Raw genomic sequence first — 25,039 nt, forward strand, 5'->3', positions numbered from 1 at the left:
TGTTTTTGGATTTCCTTTTGGTTATTTTCCACTTTATTAGCAGTTTCCTTCATTGTTTCCATCATTTCTTTCATTGTTTTCAACATGTGTATTCTAAATTCCCTTTCTGTCATTCCTAACATTTCTATACTGGTGGAATCATCTGCAGTAGCTACCTCATGGTCCCTTGGTGGGGTTGTTCTAGACTGGTTCTTCATGTTGCCTGGAGTTTTCTGCTGATTCTTCCTCATGAGTGATTTCTTTTATCTGTTTGCTTGCCCTAATTTTCCTTTCACTTCCTCTTGCTCTTTAAGTTCTTGTGCCTGTGGACTAAAGGTTACAGGACCAGAAGTGTGAGAAGGTTGAAGAGCAAAAAAAAAGGGGATGAAAGAAAGGAGGACCGAGTGATAAGAAAAAAAGAAAGATAGAGAAAGGAGAGGGGGTGGGTATAAGGAATATTGACAAAAAGACGAGAGGCACAGAAAGAGGCAGACAGGGCAATATAGGTGTACAGTAGGGTACTTTGACACAACCTTAAAAAACCCCACCTTCTGGGGGTGCCCAGTTGCGTGGTTCCCTTGAGGTCAGCAGCTCTTTGCTAACCTGATCAGACACAGTACCCCACCTCCACCAAGTAGAGAGGAAAGACAAAAATGCTATAAATCAAACCAAAAGAAGCAAACAGAAAACTTTACAGGGATAAAATTGGGTGAAAAACCAAATTATATCGGTAGAAACACTAGCAAAAATGAAGTTGAAGTTATTAAAAAAAGCAGCAATGGGAAATTATAATTAAACTAGGAAAATTGAGAAAGAAAAAGGGATCTGTGTGGAAAAGATTGAAATTAAAAAAACAAAAGAATATCAGCAACGTCAAAATAAACAAACAAAAAAAACAACCAAGCAAAAAAAGAAAGAAAAAAATACACAACCAAAAACAAAGCAGTTTGTATATGTTATTGAATATTGTCTGGGCAACACGTGGTCTTCTGGGGTATGAGATGTTAGTCACAGTTCAGATACGACTGGAGGCTGCTGATTACTCAAACCCCAGCAGGTAGACACCCTGAATCTCTCTTCAGCCTACTTAAAAGGCACTTCGAAGTTGTAAACTTGTTGAGCAGAAGCTTTCCCAGCTTTCTTGCTGGAATCGCTGCTGAAGTGGCTATCCACTTACTCAGTGTGCCAAAACCGGTCTCACTCTGCCCCTGAGGGTTAGGGCTGCAAGGCGGCTCAGACCCCACCCTTAGGCTACTTGGTTGCTGGGTTACCAGCTCCCACCCGTTTCTAGCTCTGCGACCCTGAGGGCGGAGCTTGCCAGGGCAGATCGCTGACAATGGATCCGTGTGACCCACCGCCAAACACTATTAGCTCCGTCTGGCTCAGCGGCTCAGACTGGGGCCCTAGACAACGGCCAAAGTTCTCGCACTCCCGCTCAGGCCTTCCCCAAGGCAGTTCAACTCAGTGCCAAGTCCAAGGACATCAAAACAGTTCACAGGTAAGGCCTTTCTGGTTTGCAGTCTCGCTGCTACTGAACTTACAGTTGTGGGCGGGTTTAGACGGATTGAACACACGCGACCACTTGCCGGTTTTCCACGGATTTAGTCCTCCTCTTGGGGTCCAGAAGTCTCTCGCTGACTCCCTGTATCCTCATAGGAGTGATGATAGGCAGTTCCCACCAGCCAGAGACGCCTGGAGTCCTATCTCCCCAGACTCACGGTGCCCAGATGCAAGGAAGCTGTTACTCGGCTGCCATCTTGCTCCGCCTCCCATAAGGCAGCAGTCTTAAGTGTTGGCTGGGGTGCAGTCATCTCAAGGACTGAAGGGGGAAAATCTTCTTTCAAGCTCACTCAGTCTGGCTGTTAGCAGGATTTAGAGCTTCACAGGCTATAGGTCTAAGGGCCCAGTTCTATGCTGGCTGTTGGCCAGAGTATTCCCTCACCCTGCAGCATGGCCATCTCTGTAGGGAAGTTCATCACATCTAGCATCAGGTTGATCTAGAGAAGGTGAGCAAGAGGGAAAACCAGTCTTTTTGTAATCTAATTTCTAAGGTGATCTACTCACCAAAAGCAAGTCATTAGGTCCAGCCTTCCCTCAGGGGAGGGATTGAACACCAGGCAGAATCTCAGGGAGCTTACACCCATGCAAGACCCACATCTACTTGTTTTGTTATTATCTCCGTGTTTCACATGTTTAGATCTTTCCCCTACAATTGGTTTGTAAAACCTCTTGTGGAGAAAAATGACATAAACTTTGCTATCCTCACTGTGGTGCCTAGGATAGTACCTGCAAATAGTCCATAGATACTTACGAACTTGGTTTCTTGACTTAAACTTGTTTCTTGAATTAAACATGTGAAGAGTTCTTATATGGGCAAGTGTGGGTGCAGACATGTATGCACAAGTGTGCACATGTGAACACCTGCTATGTTATTCTTTTTGTCAGATAGAATTAGTAACTTAAAACTATATCTATCTTTACCATGTTTTGTTTCCTTATCTCATTATTGCCACATTCTCATTTTAACCTCACTCAATTCTGCTTTGCAATTATTTCTGATAAAATTTAGTATAGAGCCTGGTCCATAGTAGTTATTCAAATTTGTTAACTGAACTTATATAATAATTTGCTTTTTAGAATTTTGTTATGAGAAATCAGGTTTATACAAAAATAGAATAATAGAATTAACTTCATGGGTCTATCAACCACCTTTGACAATTATGAATGTTTTGCCATTCTTGTTTCATTTCTCTTCCCCTCAAATCATTTAATATAAATCTCAGACATTCTATCTATAGATACTTGAATATGCATCTACAACTGATAAAGATTTAAAAAAAAATAGCTTTCATGCCACCACCATATCTAATAGAACGAACAATATTTCTTTCTTTCTCTCTCCTTCCTTTCTCCCTTCCTCCCACCTTCCCTTGCTCTGTTGCCCTGGATAGAGTGCCATGGCATCATATCTCACAACAACCTCAAACTCTTGGGCTCAAGTGATCCCCTTGCCTCCGCTTCCCAAGTAGCTGGGACTACAGGTACCTACTCCTATTTTTTTAGTGGAGATGGGGTCTCGCTCTTGCTCAGTCTCTTTTTGAACTCCTGAGCTCAAGCTGTCTTCATACCTCAGCCTCCCAGGGTCCTGGGATTACAGGCATGAGCCACTGCACCCAGCCAAACAATAATTTCTTAATACCATCTATTACCTATTTCATGTTCAAATTTCCCTGATTGTCCCAGTAACTGTTTTGGGGGAAGGAGGTTGTTATTTTTTGAGACAGAGTCTCACTTTGGCGCCCTAGGTAGAGTGCCAATGGTGTCATAGCTCACAGTAACCTCAAACTCTTGGGCTCAAGAGATCCTCTTACCTTAGCCTCCTGAATAGATGGGACTACCTGCACCTGCGACAATGCACGGCTGGTTTTTCTGTTTTTAGTAGAGACGGAGTCTCGCTCTTGCTTAGACTGATGTTGAACTCCTGAGTTCAGGCAATCCACCTGCCTCAGTCTCCCAGAGTGCTAGGATTACAGGCCTGAGTCACCACGCCCAGCCTGCCCCAGTTAAGTTTTTATAGTTGATTTATTTTAATTGATATTCAAGTAAAGTCCTTACATTTTATTTGGTTGGTATGTATGTTAAGTCTCTTCATTTATAGTAAATTATGGAATGAATATAAATGTTAGATTTTGCTGAAATAATATGGTGGATTTTCTTGTTTATTTAACCTAGCATCTATTTCCCCTTCATGAGCAGCACTCCAGTTTGCTCAGGAATTAGGTCTTTCCCAGAAGACTTATAGTCTAGAATAATCTGGGGTACCTGACCCAAGGTATCCCTATCAGAGGTTTCTGTTCCTAAAATCCTGAGCATAGAGACAAGACTGTTGGAATACCATTTTATCTTAACGGCCACATTCTGATTGAATGTGTTGTGGATCATTGGAATTCCTGTTTTTTAGCTACCAGAGATTCCTGTGGCTCTGCCTGCTTTCAAATATAGTTCTGTGAACTCTTAATAGCCTTCTAAGAATTGTCCCTTTTGCTCAGGTAAAACAGTCAGTTTCTTTTGCTTCCATCCAGAGATTGATAGCAATATAACTGTTCAAAAAGGTTACCATAATCCTTCTCTTGGGAGTCCTTATGTTGTTTCTATTCACATGTTCTATAATCTGACTTTAGTCTTTAACTTTTTTATTCCTCAAAATATTTTTTTCTTTTCTAGTCGGATTAGCATCATGTTCCATCATTGTTCCCTTTTTATCCTAATCTAAAAGGAAACTCATACTGCTATAATACCGTCAAGGTAGTGTAACACTGGCATTGGGCCAAATTTGGTACATCATGGCTCTTTCAGAATGTGTCTGCTTCTTGAACAGCCTGCTTGATTGAAACTATAGTTGTCTGACCCATTGACTACCTAGAAAACGAAACAAATCTAACAAGTTATATCCATACTATTCTGTAAACACAAAGTCTGAGGAAAATTCTTTTGTCACCTTTTCAGTTGGAAATAGAATCTGTAGAAAAATCACGTTGCAAATTGTTTTTACCAGTGGGCAAAGTAAATTCTCTCCAGGAATTCTTAGTGTTTTTAGCTGAAGATACAGTTTTCTCACGCTGTTTGCCACACCTTACTTAATGGATTGTACCAGTTAATGATGGATTCCTTTGAATGTAAACATTTTTGTATGAATTTATTGCTGAAATGATTCTGAATATTTAATAAATATATTCATTAGCCTGATAATGATGCTGTAATAACTTTGTGAATTTAACAAATATTATGAATTTCCAGAATGTCATATTCTTACGCAATGTATAGAATATCTTTGAAAAAGATCCGAAAGAGATTTTTATGAAAAATAGCACATTAAGCACATTTTTTCTAAATGAACAATAAAACTATTTATAAATATGTTTAACAAGGAAAGCTGCCACCTCACGTCACAAACTCTAGAAGATAGAGACCGATACAAAATTTTAAATCAAATGAAGAAATGAGTCTTCAAGCCACTAATCTCTTTTGCTTGAGAACATGCTAAAATGTAGGAACAAAAGAAGAAAAGGAACAACGTAGAAGAAATAAATTTCAAAAATGCAAAGGGATATATACTCAACAAAATGGAAGAATTATTTTTACCACAACTACTTCACATTGTCAGGGATGTTTTAAAAAAATGGTTTGGTGAAGGGTGAAAAGATAAGGTAAGATAAGGTGAAAAGATAGATTAAAACAAACTGTTGAGGTGAGAATTTTTTTTTTTTTTGAAACAAGAGTTTTCCTCAGTCACCCTGGGGTTGAGTGCTATGTCATCATAGCTCATAACTCTTGGGCTGAAACCATCAAAACTCAAACTTTTGGGCTGAAGCTTCCTCTTGTCTCAGCCTCTCAAGTAGCTGGGACTACAGGTGCCCACCGTGACTCCTGGCTAGTTTCTCTATTTTAGTAGAGATGGGGCCTCTCTTGTTCAGGCTGGTCTTGAACTCCTGAGCTTAGATGATCCACCCTCCTCAGCTTTCCAGAGTGCTAGGATTATAGGCATGAGCCACCGTGCCCAGCCAAGGTAAGACTTTTTAAAATACACCAACAATATAAAAAGCAAAAAAAATTAGATTATCTGTAGTAAAGCAGAATGGACACTACAGAAAGAGGGGAAAAAACATGGAGTAAAGATTTAAAAATCATTTAAAATGTAGAAACAGGGGATAAGGCATAAGACCACAAGAAGCTGATGTGTACTGTGGATAGTAGAAGAACAGTAATTGCCATGACTGGAGAAGAGAGCAGAGTAGGTCTTAGAATTCAGTGGGTATTGTTTTATTTCTGAAGTTCATAGGAGAAATACATTTAAACATTTTGTTCAGAGATATACAGTTACTAGCAAAATAAGAGTGGGCTATATACTATCTAAATTGCCAGATTTAAGGACAAATTTTTTAAAAATGAAACAAATCTTTTCCATAAAGCAAAAGAAGGAAGATAGGAAGGAAAGATAAAAATAAAGATAAAATAAGATGACTTACAAGACAGAATAACTATTAAAGCCTGTTTAAATGGGATGTTCTCATCTATTAAAAACTCAGATTGAGTAAAAAAGAAAAAAACCCTAAAATAGCCTAAAATTTAAATGAAAAAAGATGGTCAATGATATCCCAGGGAAATGTAAAGGGAAGGTTGAAAGGGTTGCAATACTGTGATTCAGCAGAACTGAATTCAAGATAGAAGTATATGGGGACGGAAAACTCTGTAATGCTGAATGGGACAATCTGCTCTAAGATGTTACTCTGGAAGTAAACAGTGCATTGAAAGTACCATTGAATCATACAAAGGAAATCTACAGGAAAAGAGGAGATAATTGACAAGGAAAATATTACAGATATTATATGAATGCAGATTCCCCTGGCTCAAATCCAGCACGAATGGATACTTTAAAATTTTTCAGGAATATTTTCTTTTAGTTTTCTGTTTATACTTTATAACCCCCATATCCTTGCTTTTTGAATGTGAAGTATTCAGTCTGTGAAACCTTGCCCTCAGTAGACTATCTATCTCATCTCCTTTTTCACAGAGAAAACATAAGTAACCTTATCTTTCTGCCTCTACCCTACCTCACCTGTGAACTGTTTCTTTCCACAGTATTAGGAGTCATTTCTCCTACTAAACACTGATGCTTGCCATTTCCCTAGCTACGCTAATGGTGTCAACATCCTGTCTCATGTGGGTTATTAACAGACTTGTCTCTCAAGTTCACTTTTCCCCTGTGCACGCTCCCGAGAGCCATCTGCCTCCTGGACATGTGTTTCCTGGATGTCCATCAAACATTTCAAACTCAGCATTCCCCACACTGAATTCCCCCCTCTTCTCCCTGCTCTTGCTCTTCCTCAGAATTCCTTCCTTCAGTAAATGGAGCCATATTCACTAGGAGGTTCATTTTTCCTCCGGAGGGCTGTGGGTGGTGAGTGGTGAAAAGCATTGTGGTAGTTAACCTAAAAGAATATCTTTAAGATTTTGTTTGAATTGTGAGCTCACCTGAATTATGCTACTTTGGCTTGTGAACAAAAAGCGTTTTGTTATTTTTATTTATAAAACCAGCAATGTATTCATCCTTTTAGCAATGTAACATTGGGGAGAATCCCCTCTACTCTGTGACTTTTTTGCCCCAAATTCATGCCTTTGCCGTGATTCTTGGGGCAGAAAGGCATTTTCTCTTCATTTTGAATATGAGCAGCAATGTTCTCCATTGCTCAAAAAAAGACAATTTAGATTGGGTGCAGTAGCTGACACCTGTAGTCCCAGCACTTTGAGAGACTGAAGTGGGAGGATCACTTGGGCCCAAGAGTTTCAGACCAGCCTGGGCAACATAGCTTGTGCCATCTCCACAAAATACTTTTAAAATAATAGTGAAGCATGGTGGTGTATCCCTCTAGTCCTACAGTGAGCTATGATAATCTCCCTGCCTGTGTGACAGGGCAACACCCTGTCTCTTAAAAAATAAAAAATAAAAACAGTAAAAAGCATAAGAGAATAAAATTCCTAGGGTGGAGAGTTGTTGGCGGTGCTTGGCTGTGAGCAGAGGGAGCAGGGAAATGAAAACAGGCTGTGTCCAGAAAAGAGGCAACAACTACACATAAGCAAGCTGTGCTCAATCTTTTACTCATTGACAACAACACTTCTTGGCAAAGCATCGTAAGAAAATATAATTGTTCTGTTTTTGGCCAGGGCTGGGTTTGAACCCACCACCTCCGGCATATGGGGCTGATGTCCTACCCCTTTGAGCCATAGGCACCACCCCTGTTTTGTTTTATTTTTAGAAACAGAGTCTCACTTTGTCGTCCTCAGTAGAGTGCTGTGGCGTCACAGCTCAAAGCAACCTCAGCTCTTGGGCTTAGGCAATTCTCTTGCCTCGGCCTCCCGAGTAGCTGGGAGTACAGGCATCTGCCACAGCGTCCGGCTGTTTTTTTGTTGCGGTTTGGCCGGGGCTGGGTTCAAACCCTCCACCCTTGGTATATGGAGCCGGCATCCTACCCACTGAGCCACAGACGCCACCCCAAAATATAATTGTTGATTGATAATTTAAAAGGAGAAACTCTCTTTGCCCTTCTGAGGAAAATAAACTGTAAAGTTTCAAAGAATTTTAAATTTTCCTCTCTTACCTATTAAAGAGTAGGAAGAAACTATTTTTTCTATAAACTATTTGGACGAGTTTAAGAACATAATCTTTACCATTAATTGGGTACTGTAATATTTGTCCTATATTTCTTGTATTTTATGTTGTAATGATGGGGACAAATTTCTATAGTCTTCTGAATTTTAGGATTCTCAAATGTGCTGGCAGATGAAGTGTGTGTAAGAGAGATTTTTATGTTTATGAAAAGAGAAATAATTGACTGACTAGGATTGTAGTTTTGAAGTCTGAATATTGCTTGAAGAGTATCTAGAATTGTTGGCACAGGGATGAAGGTCTAGAACCACAGATATAAAATCTTAAGAACCACAGATATAAGATCTTAAGAAAAGCCAGGACCAGAAGGAGCTGTTGTAGTTACTGAATACAGCTAAATGTCATTTGAAAACATTTTTCTGGTTCTTCAGCACCTTGTATTGAAGGTGAAATATTATTGCCTTGGAAGGAAATTCCTAATGCCACAGCGTAAAAGGACAAGCAGTAGAAATGTGATGTAGTTACTGATGCTTTAAAAAGATATAAAAGCCCTTATTTTTACATTTAGTGTGTTGAAAGAAATTAATGATAAAAAACCCTCAGTGTTTAGTGAAACCTTTTTTTTTATTTTGTCAGTAAAACCGTGGAATAAAGTCTCAAGCCAAGCTAAACTTATTCCTTTAAGACATTAGAGATAGGCTGTATTTTTACCCTTAAACAAGATGCATGCCCAAGTATATGCCTGTTGGCTCCCTGGTCTGCTTGCTGGTTTCTGGCTGCAGTTGCATTTGTTTCTGTTTAAGGAAGTGGCATTTTACTCTATTCCATGTGTGTTAAATATCACAATCATTAAATTTGGATGTTTAAAATAGATAAGATGGTACCAAACCACTTACAGGTATTTTTGGTTTTAGTGTGTTGAAATGCTAGTGGTTTAAACTACTTTGTAATGAAGTTTTTCAGTACAGCAGAAATTCTTCACAACTCTTTGAACTAGCCTTTTACTTTGTTTCTGGACTCCTGTCAACCACGAACCGAACCATAATAAAAAAGACAACTACTTGAATATAGGCAGTCCCTGAGTTACAGATATCCATTTTACATCTAACTTATACTTACAAATGAAGGCTATTACAGTGTGTCCCCTGGTTACAAAGACACAACTAATGTATGACTCACAGTTACAAATGGAATCTATTACAGGCAATAGGTAAATGTACCTGTTTCAGCTTACATACAAATTCAACTTAAGAACAAATCCTTGGAACCTATCTCATTCGTAACCTGGAAACTGCCTGTATCCTATTTTATTTAGAGACAATGGCATGCAAGATCAATGTTTAATTTAAAATATTTTCTTTTCTTTCCATTTATTTGTTAGATATTAAGGCAAAGAAATGCCACTGTTGTAACGACAAAGAAAAAGGTTGCAACTGTAAGACATGAAACTTACACAGAGGATTTTATTAAAAAGCAGATTGAAGAGTTCAACATAGGGAAGAGACATTTAGCCAACATGATGGGAGAAGATCCAGAAAAATTTACCCAAGAGGATATTGATGTAAGTACAGTTACTCTGTTTTAGAAGTAATTGCTCTAGAGTAGGCGTCCTCAAACTTTTTAAACAGGGGGTCAATTCACTGTCCCTCAGACTGTGGGAGGGCCAGACTATAGTTTAAAAAAAAAAAATGAACAAATTCCTATGCACACTGCACATGTCTTATTTTGAAGTAAAAAACAAAACGGGAACAAATACCATTCACACTGCTTCATGTGGCCTGCAGGGCGCAGTTTGAGGACGCCTGGCTCTAGAGTTTTAGCTATTGAAAATACTTTTCTTCAGTGTGAGCCCCTTAGCACTGTGTAAGTTTTAATCAAACCGTCAGAATAAGGATAAAATGTTACTATACATTGCAAGTTGTAGCCATGGTTTCCATGAGAGATTCACTGTATTAGAAGCACTACGAAGTATGGTGAGTTTTTGATTTTAACTGGAAATTGCTACTTTTTTGGGATTCAAGGTCATAAGAGCTAGTGTGAATGCTTCTACTCTAATGGAAACTGTTAATCGTGTTGTGTAGTCTTATACTCAGCTTTCTTACAAAATGATGAAAGAAACAGATGGCAATGGAATAGTCAAGTTTATAGGAAGTCCCATAAATATACCTTGGCTCAGTGTTTGAATTTTTTTTTTTTTTTTTTTGAGACAGAGTCTCATTCTATTCCTCTAAGTAGAGTGCCATGGCATCATCATAGCTCACAGCACCGGCAATCTTTTGGGGTCAAGAGATCCTCTTGTGGCCAGGCGCAGTGGCTCACAAGGTGGGAGTGGATTGCCTGGGAGACCAAGGTGGGTGGATTGCCTGAGCCACGTGAGTTGGAGACCAGCCTGAGCCAGAGTGAGACCTCATCTTTAAAAAAAGAAAAAAAAAGTAGCTGGGCATTGTAGCGGGTGCCTGTAATCCCAGCTACTTGGGAGTCTGATGGCAAGAGAAACACTTAAGCCCAGAGGTTTGAGGTTACTGTGAGCTGTGATGCCACAAGTGAGACTCTGTTTCAGGAAAGAAAAGAAGAAATCCTCTTGCCTCACCCTCTCAAGTAGCTGGGACTATAGGCACCCACCCCAACACCCAGCTAGTTTTTCTAGTTTTAGTAGAGATGAGGGGTCTCCCTCTTGCTCAGCTGGTCTGAAACTCCTGAACTCAAGCAGGTCACCTGCCCTGGCCTCCCATAGTGCTAGGATTTACAGGCATGAGCCACTGTGCCCAGGCTATATTTGAATTTTCAAAATGAGGGCATGTTCTGAGTTATTTGAGAATTAGGATCAGAATCATTCTTGAATTATATTTCTGATAAAAATAATAAAGCTCAATAATACTTTTTTGCTAGATGTCCCAAGGTAAATAGCAGAGGAACATAACATTTAACAACACTGAAGCTTGTTCTGATTATTTAGAGTAACATCTAACATTCCATGATATTTTGTATTTAAACTGAAGAATAGCATCTTCATGTAGATTTAACATTTTTATGTTATTTAAAATATATTATCATTTTTTAATCATTTTAGGCATTTTAGCTTAATTCCCATCTTTTTGTATCCCTTTCCTATTTGTAAGTAGTACTAAAGCGTCACCTTTAAGGCCCCAGACCAACATTTTTGTCTCAGCCAAAAGGATTTCTTATTGCCCATCTAGGTAGTTGATTTAGAGTTAGGGACCTTGAATTTGCTGGCCTCTTTATAAATCTCTTGGTAATCTGGATAGCATTGGGAGATTAAGAAATCTGTATTTTCATAACACTTTTTGGTTCATTTTGAGGTAAATTTTTCGTATGTGATGTGATGTAAGAATCCAGCTTTGTTCTTTTACGTGTGGACATTTATTTGTCCAAGCATCATTTATTGGAAAGACTATTGTTTTCCCATTGAATCCTTTTGTCGCCCTTACTGAAAATCAATTGACTGTAAAAGTGAGGGTTTATTTCCGGACTGTCAATGTTATTCCATTGATCTGATAGTTTATCCTTAAGCCAATACTATTCTGTCTTGATTGCTATCGCTTTTGTAGTAAGTTTTGAAATCGGGAAGTGCAAGGACACCTATGTTCCTTCTTTTCAAGATCGTTTTGGCTATTCTATTCTCCTTGAATTGTCATATGAAATTTTAGGATTGACTTGTCAATTCCTGCAAAAAAAACAGCTAGGATTTTGGGCGGCGCCTGTGGCTCAGTCGGTAAGGCGCCGGCCTCATATACCGAGGGTGGCAGGTTCAAACCCGGCCCCAGCCAAACTGCAACCAAAAAATAGCCGGGTGTTGTGGCGGGCGCCTGTAGTCCCAGCTACTCGGGAGGCTGAGGCAGGTGAATCGCTTAAGCCCAGGAGTTCGAGGTTGCTGTGAGCTGTGTTAGGCCACAGCACTCTACCGAGGACCGTAAAGTGAGACTCTGTCTCTACAAAAAAAAAAAAAAAAACAGCTAGGATTTTGATAGGGATAATGGTGAGTCTGAGCCTAGATCAATTTTTGGAGTATTGCCATCCTGATGTTAAGTCTTCTCATCTCTGAACGTGGACTATTCTGTTTATTTAGATCTTCTTAATTTCTCTCAATGATGTTAGGGTTAGGGTTATATATTTTTCAGAGTCGTAGTTTGGTGCGTCTTTTATTAAATTTATTCCTAAGCATTAATTTCTTGTTTAAAATTTCCATTGCAAATAGAATTATTTTCTTGATTTTATTTTACGATATTTTTATTGCAGTTGTATATGATTGACTTTTATACATATTTTGTATTTTTCTGTATATTGCCTTTGAATCTTCAACCTTGCTGAACTCATTTAATAATCCTCACAGTTCTTTAGTGGATTCTTTGGTATTTTCTATATATAGGGTATTGTCACCTACAAATTAAAATAGTTCCACTTTTTTTTTTTTCGTAATCTGTATATCTTTTGTGTCTTTTTCTTACCTAAATATCTTGGCTAGAACCTCCAACAGTGTGTAGAAGTGGCAGGAGTGCTCATCCTTGTCTTTCTGATTCTACAGGAAAGCATTCAGTCTTTCACCATCAAATACGCTGCTGGCATGGGTTTTTCATAGATGTCCTATCAGGTTTGGTAAATTCTTTTACATACTTAGTTTGTTGAACTTTTTCGTTGTTTTTGTTGCTGATGTTTTTATGGTAAAAAGTTGTTAGATACTGTCCAGTGTTTTTCCTGCTTTTTGATATATTGGTATGGTATATCCCATTACTTGATTTTCAGATATTAAACCTACCTTGCATTCATGGGTTAAACCCCACTTCATCAATATGTACAATCCTTTCTATATGTTTCTGGGTTTGGTTTACTAGCATTTTGTTGAGGATTTTTATCTCTAAGTTGAAAATTTATTTATAGTTATCTTTTCTTATAATAGCTGTCTGATATTAATACAGAAGCAATAATGGCTTCATAGAATGAGTTGGGAAGTGTTCTCTCCTCTTCTAGTTTTGGAAGAGTTTGTGAAGAATTCATATTAATCATTCCTCAAATGTTTTTGTTTTTGTTTTTTTTTTTATTAAATCATAGCTGTGTACATTGAAATAATCATGGGGCATCATTCACTAGCTTCACAGACCGTTTACCAAGTTTCACATATACCCTTGTAAGATGCACGGCAGGTGTAATCCCACCAATCCCCTTCCCTCTACCCACCTCCTCCTTCCCTCCCCTCCCTTTCCCCCTTCCCCCTATTCTTAGGTTGTAACTGGGTTAGAGATTTCATGTGAAAACCCTAAATTAGTTTCATAGTATCCTCAAATGTTTAGTTGTGAGGCTGTCTGGGGGCTGTACTTTTCTTTGTGAGTAGTTTAGTTTTCTTTTTTTGTTGTTGTTTGTTTTTATTGTTTGCTGTTAAAATGCCCCTGTCTCTCTCCCTGTGGCCTGTGTGTCCCTGAGTAAATGATCTCAGCAAGAGCTGCTCACTGGCCAACTGAATTTAAGGTGTTTTCGAGAAGCTCTTTACCTTCTTGAATATACATGGGGCACATTTAGCTTATTGAGAGAGGCAGAATCATTCAACAGTTTTATAATTCTATCTAAAGGCGTAAGAATTTTCACACTGTAAGTAGTAAAAGTGAATCATGTTGTTTGGACTAGTGAGTTCATTGCTTGGATGTTTACTCAGAATATGAGTTTGGGATGTTAAAATTATTTTCATGAGGATTTAAGTTATACAGAGTAGACATGGCCTAATTTAACCCAATTACCTAGTTAAAATTGTTTTCTGACTCTAATTTTTACATGATAAATGAGGCACCATTGTATTCAGATTCAATTTTCAGTTATTTTATATAGTTAGAAACTAGTTTTTTCATACTAGTTATCCAGTTGCTGAATAATGATAGCCAAAATCACTTATGAAGTACATTTAAGCACAAAATTTAACATTTAAAACAATTCTTTTAAAAAAAGGTTAAGGTTAAGGTGTTTACAACAGACACGTATTTGTGACTCCTTAATATTATTGAGAGAAATCTAAAAGGATCCTATAGCTAAGTGAATATATTGTCATTCAAGCAGACAGATGCAAATTTTTTTTTTTTTTTTGAGTTTTTCTAGAAATTTTTTTTTTTTTTTTTTTTTTTTTTGTAGAGACAGAGTCTCACTGTACCACCCTCGGGTAGAGTGCCGTGGCGTCACACGGCTCACAGCAACCTCTAACTCTTGGGCTCACGCGATTCTCTTGCCTCAGTCTCCCAAGCAGCTGGGACTACAGGCGCCCGCCACAACGCCCGGCTATTTTTTTATTGCAGTTTGGCCGGGGCTGGGTTTGAACCCGCCACCCTCAGTATATGGGGCCGGCGCCCTACTCACTGAGCCACAGGCGCCGCCCGACAGATGCAAATTTTAACAATATACTTAGTTGGCCCCAAAATACAGAATTATTTTCCATAGGAGAAATATTTATCATCATTATATAACTGTGAGCTATGGCAAGTACTCTGTACATTTAAAACTGTGTATGTATGGAAAAGTAATTTGATATCATTTTATGTGGATGTGCTAACAAAGTATTATAAAAAAAATCTTCCTTTAGATTTAGCCAATTAAGTAATTAAATCATGGTGAATCCTTTGATAGCTCAGTTGGTAGAGCAGAAGACTGCAAAGGAAGTAATGAAATGATGAATTAATATGAAAAAACATTCTTAATAAAAAAATAGGAAAAAACATTCAATTGCGTTAAAGTATGTAGCCTCTTATAAAATAAAGTTGAATTATTCTTGTGTTGGGAGGAGTACAAATGCAGAATGTGTAGAACCTTGTTATTACACTGATTCTTTTTCTTTTGATAAATTCCACATAGTTAAAGTCATCTTGTAGAAGGATGCAGGACCTGGGATTAGGAGATTCCTTGCAGTGTCACAGACTAGCCTTGTAATGACAAGCAAGTCATAGCTCTCTGTCACTTGATTTTCTTATCCCTAAAATAATAATACCTGGCTTGCCTACTTCCAGAATATAGCTTGGAAGCAGGTGATTAATGCAATGTGTTATTTTTCTCAATATGGTCTACCATAATTGGAATCATCCCCTAGTTCTCTAATTTGCTTTGTCACACAAATCTTCCATGCCACCTGAGACTGAATGTGGGGCAGAATCATCTGAAATAGTGTAGAGCACATAGATTTATCACTGATTGATTTAAAGCGGAGATAGCCTTATCTCCTGTAGGTTGATACTGTCTCACCTTGCTCGGGATCTAAAAGCCCACGTGAAAGTAAGCGTTAACCATTTTCCTTGACACCGGTGACATAATTCTGCTGCACTCGACTTTGCTGCAAATGATTGATCGGCTTCACTGAGTCTCACATTTTATATCAATTAACTCTTTTGGCACTTTATTAAATCTAGCGGACCCCCTTTGGCATTGCATCTTACTAAATTTAGTGGGTCCCCTTTGGCAGCTGAGTAGATTTAAAAACAAAAGAGGACAGTGACAGCTAAGTGTTACCAAAGAATTAAAATCACATACCCATACAGTTTCTGTTTTCATTTATGTTTTTGAAACTATTTTTTTAAAGGTTCAGTAATGCATATAAACTGAAAAGAAGACAGTATGGCTGATAAGTCAGCATTTCCATGCTGAAAGAAGAATATCTTATTTCTAAGACAAAAATAAATAACTTGTCCAAAATAAGGAAAATATTTTAAGCTTTTATTTCATTGGTAGACTTCAGCGGTGTTATATAATAAGCAAATATATTGCTGTTAGATATTTAAAATGCTTTTTAATATGCTTGGCTTTTAATATATAAATTAAAAGCAGGTACAGTAGCTTTTCTCTTATTTAATGTATCAGGAAATATGATCCTCCACAAAAGTACATTTTCCAGATAAGGAAACACTATTTTTAAGTGTTATTTATAAGAAAACTATTACGGTATCCCGAAAGCTTCTTGTGTGTGCAGGAGATGGTATCTAAGAACCAGATAAATGTTCTTACATTTTAATCTTTGTAAAAACCTCTTGGAGTAGGTATCTGTTTTTTTTATTAATTGTTGGTGATACCACAGCTGTACAAGTTCTTTCTGTATCCTTCTGTGTTTTTTCCATAATTTTGAAGATAATATTTTGGATAACACTTTCCAAAACAAATAGCATTCTTCCCAACCTTATTTGGCAGGATATAGTGAGTATAATGTAGCCTTACAAAGCTTTTGGATTTTCCTCTTCAGTGTGGTTGTTAGCCCCTGACTGGCCTGTAGTGTGCGTCTGTCCCTGTACTGCGAGGCTTGGCTGTGCTGTATTCCTGACCTTGTCATCTCCCTTGCTGCCAAGACGTCTCGCGTCTGTGTGTCTGCCTCTAGATGCCTTCACTGTCTGTCAGCCTTCTAGCATAACTAAACTTGTTAGACTGTGAATTAAAACTGATAGCCATTGGAGGCTGAATGAGGATCTGTATGCCCTTCAGCTCTTCCAGATTTTTTGCATTGATTTCTAGGTTTACAACTTTGCTTCATAGGGTTGAATTTAAATACAAATTTGGTGTCACCAAATACAGCATGTATAATTTATGTGCAAAAGTTAGACCTGGCTAATTTTATGTGCTAGTATTTCCTTAATTTAATAAGGCTTATTAAAAATAAAAAGTATAGTGTGAATTGGTAAAATAGAAAAATAACAGATATAGTTTTTGAATAAAAATAATTCTGCTTGTCACCATTGATATTTAGTTTAAAGTTATATCATTTAAAAGGCTTATTACTAAGGCTACAGGATTACATATCTGATTTTTTAAAATTAATTTGCTATAATGCTCAATATTTTTGTTAAATTTATGTGATAAAAATATTATTTTTAGTTGGTAAAATAGCAAGTTACTGTATCTAAAAAGAAATTAGTCATTGGCAGGCATAGATTTTCTCCATAATTCAAAATAGTTTAATATTTGCCTGATTTCTTAAATTATATTGCAGAGTTATAAACTACTTATGTCTCTTACCCACTGAACCACTTTGGCATTATTAATAACCTTCAAAAGATCTAACAGGAGGAAAATAAGTAGTCTCTAACTAGGAGTATATAATGGTGTTATGCTAAAACTTTAAAGTATAGTATGAAAATAGACCCTAATGCTGTGGTTCTCAATTCTTGTTTCATAAATCTTTCACAGGATACTACCACGTGTTGATCAGTGTGTACAAATTATGTTTGGTTGTAACAGTGTACATTACTGTTGAGGTGTCTGTCAGATGGAGCATTGAGCTGAGTGGGTTTTGTCAATCAGGGTAAAGCAGTTAAAAAAGAAGATTCTGTGTGTATAGAAACTATGTAAGACTAAACTCATGAGTGTGTAACAGAGGATTGAGGAGGACAGAGCAATTTTCCTCATTGACCCCAAGGCTAAAAGATGACCATCAGGCGAAGCATGTAGATAAGTGTGGAATTTCATAGACCTTATAACTCCCTGTTGCACTAGAGCAGAGGTAGGGTACTCTATTTAGTGAAGTTTCTTAATCCTTTCATGTATACCATCAAAAATTCTTTTTTTTTTTTTATTAAATCATAGCTGTGTACATTAATGCAATCATGGGGTACAATGTGCTGGTTTTATATACAATTTGAAATATTTCCATCAAACTGGTTAACATAGACTTTGTGGCATTTTCTTAGTTATTGTGTTCAGACATTTATAAAGCTTAACCTGTACCCTTCTAAGATACACCATAGGTGTGGTCCCACCAGTTACCCTCCCTCTACCCATCCAAAAATTCTTTAACTCAGAATTGTGCTATAAATACCAGAAAGTTGAGGACCACTGATAATTTGCATTTTCCCTTTTGAATTAAGCTTGTAGTAGTTTTAAAGTTTAGTTGGAGACCTTTCAGTTACATTAACTATTCTAACTACATACTTGCATTTACTAATGTCTTTATTTGAGAATTAAAAGTTAAGTTCTACATTACTATGGAATTTCAGGAAAAAAGCCAGCAAATTGATGTATAACACTGCCGAAGTCTACCAATTACTTTTTAATTGGTATTATAGACCTCATTCTGAAACCAGAATGTTTTATTCTCCTAAGTGTGAATATGCTGTATGAAGTTTCTCTAATTGATTTGCTGTGCCCATTCCATTTGATGTATCATTTTTCACAATATTTCATAATTTGTGCTCACTTCTAATGAACAGAGTCGTTAGGACAGGCATGTCTAAATACAACTGACAGCTAACATTAGGTGCCAGATGCAGTTTATAAAGCTATGTAGAAATGTAGAGAACAGTTTAAATAAATTAGCACCTGTACATTAGTCTCACTTGCTGGTAATTTATAAGCGAATCAGTAGAGATGACATTTAGGTAAGTCATTGATCAAGTTAACAGCTGCAAACCCACTGCCCAGCTGGGATACCTAATTAATAGAGATTGCATTCCTGACCCAGTGCTTTTCCTGGGTTGAGTCTATAGTCCTTTCATACTTTGACTTAAGCCTAAGAATATAGTCAAGGACTTTTGCCTTCATTTTAGGGAACTGTTAAATTTACCAGTATTCTACTTAAAAACCTAAAAGTACAAGAAACATGTCTACTCATGCCATTTCTTATTGAAGTAAATTTTTAAAATTTACATTCTTGTTCTTTTTTGTTGTTGTTGTTTGGCAGCACTGGTTTTGGTTTTAGATTAACATACATGGCATGCTGTTGTTTAATAAGTTTCTAAAGCAGTGGTTCTCAACCTTCCTAATGCCATGACTCTTTAATACAGTTCCTCATGTTGTGGTGACCCCCAACTATAAAATTATTTTCGTTGCTACTTCATAACTGTAATTTTGCTACTGTTATGAATCGTAATGTAAATATCTGATATGCAGGATGGTCTTAGGCAACCCCTGTGAAAGGGTCGTTCAACTCCCAGACTGAGAACCGCTGAGGGGTTCTATGCTTACTAAATGTATGCTCTTTTGTTGGGGGGAGAAATGAGTTTTTTTGTTTTGTTATGAGCAAAGATCCATTGAACCTAAACTATTATGTGTAACAATTTCTTAAAATGTGACATTGGTTTAGAATACCTAAGAACTTTCCTAAGTTAAATTCCCTACCAGTTTTAGAACTTAACAAAGAAAATATTAAGCTAGAACTTACTGTAGGAAAATGCCCTTTGTTTTCTGTTCCTGTGGCTTACGTTTTCTTCTGAGTGAATTTAAAACTGAAAGATTAAAGCATTCAGCAGGCTTAAACCCGAGAGTAAGGCAGTGATTTTTGTGTTTAGTTCAGAGATGTGGACATGAATGGTAAGGATGTTTGAATACCAGTGTGATTACTATCGGCGAATCCAAAGTCTGGTTCTTAGGAGAGAAAAGGTTTCTTAAGACACAAATGCTAAGCAAATAAACAGAAATACTTGGCTAGCTATTTTGTTTTGAAGCTTCTTGAAAAATCATTAATTGAGTCCCAACTGATATATGTATTTTCATTTTTTTGTTTTCATGGAAGCTTTGGGTATTTCTTAGTTTGAATAATTTTTCTTTTTTTTTAGAGACAGAGTCTCATTTTTCCACCCTGGGTAGAGTGCTGTGACATCACAGCTAACAGCAACCTCCAGCTCTTGGGCTTAGGTGATTCTCTTACCTCAGCATCCTGAGTAGCTGGGACTATAGGCGTCCACCATGATGCCTGGCTTTTTTTTTGTTGCAGTTGGGCCGGCGCCTGTTCAAACCCACCACCCTTGGTATGTGGGGCCAGCGCCCTACTCATTGAGCCACGGGGCACCGCCCATTGAATAATTTTTTATGCAGGTTGTTTAGAAGTAGAATATTTTAGATGATTATGAAATTTCTATTAATTCTGGCATAGTTGGTAAATTTTATCCAGGTGAGCCAATAATTCGGATGTGAAATGCCAATTTCCCTCTAATTTTAAGATACTTTGGAGTCTAAACCACTTGCTTTTTCTGTAGTGCCTAGTACGTACCACGTGCACACTGGGGCCGAAGAACATTAACAGCCAGCAGATAGGTTAACATTAACAGAATACGTCCCTCAGTACCTTCCTCCACGGGCTTTCTGGTTGAATTAATTTCACCAGCCATAATATTTACATTTTACATAATATTTTCATTTTGAATTCCTTATGCTGGTAGAGATGGTTTTTCTGAATAACATACCAGGAAAACTGCTAAGAAATACTGAAATATTGTAACATTTTCTGTGCCTTCATGTTTCTCATTTTCTTTTGTGTGTCTAAACCTTTCCCAACTAAATCATTACCCTAATCTAAAATTTTATGCAAAATAGCCCTTTTACCCTGAGCCATTTTTGTTATTCTTTCTTTATAATAATTATCTTATTTGAAATACTTTCCTTAGTGTGAATTTTATTGATTAAATTTAATGCTTTACTTTGGATTGGAAAATGACTTATTACGCATTTGGGGAAGTGCCAAGGATTCGGGAGATCAGCCCAGGGAAGTCTGATCTTCAGTGAAGTGTTTTCCCTTTGTGGGGCAAAGGCTGTCTGTCAAGTTTGAGGGGAATGAAGTTGTCTACCATATTCAGGAAGAGCTTGGGGCAGTCTCTGGATCCTTTGGATTTTGAGAGAAATTGAGGAAGCCAAGGGGCAAAACTTAGGGGATAGGGATGGTAAGAGTAAAGAAGGTAAGTTAAATACTGTATTTAACTGGAACAAATCTCTTTCTATTGAAATAAACATCAAGTCACAATAGACCAGCTTAGGGGCAGACAAAACTAATATAGTAAGTAGGGTGTGTGCTACAGAGCTACTGTCTCCTAGCCCAGCTTTGAGTTAGATGTATGTAATTCTGGTTCAGGAAGGTGGAATTTTAACTTTGGGGCTTGCTGGGGAGAAGCGAGCTGAGAGGAAGAAAGCTAGAAAGCTGTCGTGCTCCCCCAATGGGACTTGCTCCCATTGCAGAGGTAAGGTAGGGACAACTCCGTCTCGTGCCTGAGACAAGCCTCTAATGACAAGAGACAGCAGTAACTTTGGCAAGACAGTGCGGGGAGGATTATTCCTGGCACTGAGAGGCAGGCTGTGGCAGGTACGTTTTGATGCTTTTCAGACATGTAGAATTTCCAATAATAGCATCACTCCCAGCAGCAGGTTTTAGAGAAAAAGATATCAGTGGACCTACTCCCTCCCCACCATGGACTGCGAAGCGGAGCGGTGGGAAGGGTGCTCCCTGGAGGGCATGTTGCACATAAGGCACTGCCCTGTGGGTACTCACTGGAGGGCACATCACACATAAGGCACTGCCCTGCGGGTGCTCCCTGGAGGGCACATCACATATAAGGCACTGCCCTGTGGGTGCTCCCTGGAGGGCACATCACATATAAGGCACTGCCCTGTGGGTGCTCCCTGGAGGGCATGTTGCACATAAGGCACTTCCCTGTGGGTACTCACTGGAGGGCACATCACACATAAGGCACTGCCCTGCGGGTGCTCCCTGGAGGGCACATCACACATAAGGCACTGCACTGTGGGTGCTCACTGGAGGGCACATCACATATAAGGCACTGCCCTGTGGGTGCTCACTGGAGGGCATGTTGCACATAAGGCACTGCCCTGTGGGTACTCACTGGAGGGCACATCACATATAAGGCACCGCCCTGTGGGTGCTCCCTGGAGGGCATGTTGCACATAAGGCACTGCCCTGTGGGTACTCACTGGAGGGCACATCACATATAAGGCACTGCCCTGTGGGTACTCACTGGAGGGCACATCACATATAAGGCACCACCCTGTGGGTGCTCACTGGAGGGCACATCACATATAAGGCACCACCCTGTGGGTACTCACTGGAGGGCACATCACATATAAGGCACTGCCCTGTGGGTGCTCCCTGGAGGGCACATCACATATAAGGCACTGCCCTTTGGGTGCTCCCTGGAGGGCATGTTGCACATAAGGCACTGCCCTGTGGGTGCTCCCTGGAGGGCACATCATATATAAGGCACTGCCCTGTGGGTGCTCCCTGGAGGGCACATCACATATAAGGCACTGCCCTGTGGGTGCTCCTTGGAGGGCACATCACATATAAGGCACTGCCCTGTGGGTGCTCCCTGGAGGGCATGTTGCACATAAGGCACTTCCCTGTGGGTACTCACTGGAGGGCACATCACACATAAGGCACTGCCCTGCGGGTGCTCCCTGGAGGGCACATCACACATAAGGCACTGCACTGTGGGTGCTCACTGGAGGGCACATCACATATAAGGCACTGCCCTGTGGGTGCTCACTGGAGGGCATGTTGCACATAAGGCACTGCCCTGTGGGTACTCACTGGAGGGCACATCACATATAAGGCACCGCCCTGTGGGTGCTCCCTGGAGGGCATGTTGCACATAAGGCACTGCCCTGTGGGTACTCACTGGAGGGCACATCACATATAAGGCACTGCCCTGTGGGTACTCACTGGAGGGCACATCACATATAAGGCACCACCCTGTGGGTGCTCACTGGAGGGCACATCACATATAAGGCACCACCCTGTGGGTACTCACTGGAGGGCACATCACATATAAGGCACTGCCCTGTGGGTGCTCACTGGAGGGCATGTTGCTCATAAAGCACTGCCCTGTGGGTGCTGGAAGAGGGCATGGTTCTCTAGGTGGACCTTCCTAGGACAGAGGATCAAGGTATGTGCTTGTTATTTGGCATCATTTTATTTTGTTGTTTTTTTCTTATGCTTTGTATTTAGGAGGAAGGAGCTACAATCAAAAGCAGAGTTTTCAAGTGTTTGTCACAATTGAATATTTATATCTTTTCCTTGCTGTAACCTAGTTAAGATTACAGAAAAGAGTAACAGAGGGTAGGGAGACAACTGGAGTTGGTCCAGTTAGGATCTCTGAATTAATACCAACTAAAGATGACTGAGTGGGATAGTAGAGTCTTTAATGATGTTATCTCATTTTCATCCTTAACACACATTTCTGGTATACATACATGTGCACGCACACAGTCACATTTTCCTATCATTTTCTGTATATATATTCCTCAGCTATGAAATCCATGCCAAAATGGGGTGTGAAGACCAAGTTCTCTTGCCTTATACAAAGTCTGGCTGTTCTGATTAGTAGAGGACCTCTGCATACCAAGAGAGATGTCCTTACAGATGATTGTTGTGATACTGAGTTACCAGTGAAGCCTTGAAAAAGTTAAGTCATAGAGCAGCAGCATGAACATGCTGCCGCGCGACAGAGACACTCAGAATGAATGGGCACTGTGACTGGCTACGAGTAGAAACCCTCTATTCAGACACTGCTCTGTTAATACTCTCTTGTAACAGTGGATATTAGTTCGTTAATTTAGATCCATAAAATTAAAATATGGACTTTAACTTCGTAACCATTTAATGAAGTTTAAATACCTTGCTGAAATGCACCTGGGTAACGTCAGTACAGCACTGTCCTGTATGAGAGCTTCACTTAACAATAGCCTAGAGCTGCATGGCTACTGCTAACTATCTGTGAATTTTTTTTTTTTTTTTTTGGCCAGGGCTGGGTTTGAACTCACCACCTCTACCATAGGGGGCTGGTGCCCTACTCCTTTGAACCACAGACACCGCCATCTGTGATTGTTTTAATTAAAATTAATCATAAATAAAATTTACTTTCTCAGTCCCACTAACTGCATGTCAAGCACATAGTAGCCACATGAGCTACTTGACTGTAACATTGGACAACACAGGTTGTAGAATATTTTTGTCATCAGACGAAGTTCTGCTGTGCATGTTGATTTAGAGAATTGCTCCTTCATTTTTTTCCCAATAAAAATTTGGGGGTTTTGCTTTGTGTTATTTCAAAGAGAATACTTAGAAGTATAGGTAATATTCATCTGCAGTTTTGTTTTTATATTGTCTTTCACTGAAACAATCTAAAATACTTGAAGACTTGGTTTTGAAAGAGTTAAAAAATATTACAAAAGAGTAAATAGCACTTGAGAAATGTAGGGAATGGTTGTTTTTATTGGAGTAAAACAGCAAAGGGAGTGGGCACAGTAGCACATGCCTATTGTCTCAGTACTTGGGAGGCTGAGGCTGGAGAGAGCAGGAGCCCAGGAATTTGAGGCTGTAGTGCACTGTGATCGCACCTGTCAACAGCCACTGCACCCCAACCTGGGCAACACAGTGATACCCTCTCTCCACAAACAAACAAAAACCCAAAGGTTTGTTTAAAACTGCAAATTATAAAACGGCAAAAGATTCATATGACTTGTGTATATACGAATACATTCTATCAGTGGAGGCAGACGCATACATAATCTTCTCAAGGACTACCATAATATCATACATAAAATAATATGGCACAATAAAATAATATACACGGTATACATATACGATAAAATAATATAAAAAACATTTATGTATGCCTATTAGATGGAATGATGGAACATTCTAGTTAACAATAACAGTAAATACTGAAAATTTTCAGGCATACAGAAAAAGATAAATTATACAATGCATACCCATACAGAAAAAGAGAAATTGTACAATGCATACTCAAGTGCTAAATTAACTTTTAACATTTTGCTATATTTGTTTCAACTGGATGATTTCTGGCTAACCCATTTTATTTTACAGTAAAATACAAAGTGAGTTACAAACATCATACTTTACCCCTAAATACTTGAGTATATACCTCTTCAAAAAATTAGAATATTTTCCTATATAACCACAATATGATTATCACATCTAACAAAATTAATTTGAGTCTGGTCTATAGCAGGAGTAGGAATGTTTATACATGAGTTTTATATTTACCTTTCCCTAGTTGTCTACAAAATGTCTTTTATAGTTGGGTTACTCAAAGGCTCTGAAATCCTTTTGGTTGTTGATTTATCCTTTGAGTATCTGCTGTGTTCTAGTTTCATAGTGAGAAATTAATGACTAAGACATAGTTC

At 38.7% G+C, this 25,039-nt stretch overlaps 1 protein-coding gene across 1 annotated transcript in view; it reads left to right on the forward strand.

Moving 5' to 3' along the window:
* MRPS9 (mitochondrial ribosomal protein S9) overlaps positions 1 to 25,039 on the forward strand; it is a 74,477-nt gene that overhangs the window by 7,633 nt on the left and 41,805 nt on the right. The window contains exon 2 of the mRNA XM_053588557.1: positions 9,525 to 9,704. Coding sequence (XP_053444532.1) covers positions 9,525 to 9,704 — 180 coding nt within the window. The remainder of the gene's footprint in view (positions 1 to 9,524; positions 9,705 to 25,039) is intronic.

The sequence above is a fragment of the Nycticebus coucang genome, chromosome 4 (genome assembly GCF_027406575.1).
Source record: "Nycticebus coucang isolate mNycCou1 chromosome 4, mNycCou1.pri, whole genome shotgun sequence".
NCBI lineage: Eukaryota > Metazoa > Chordata > Mammalia > Primates > Lorisidae > Nycticebus > Nycticebus coucang.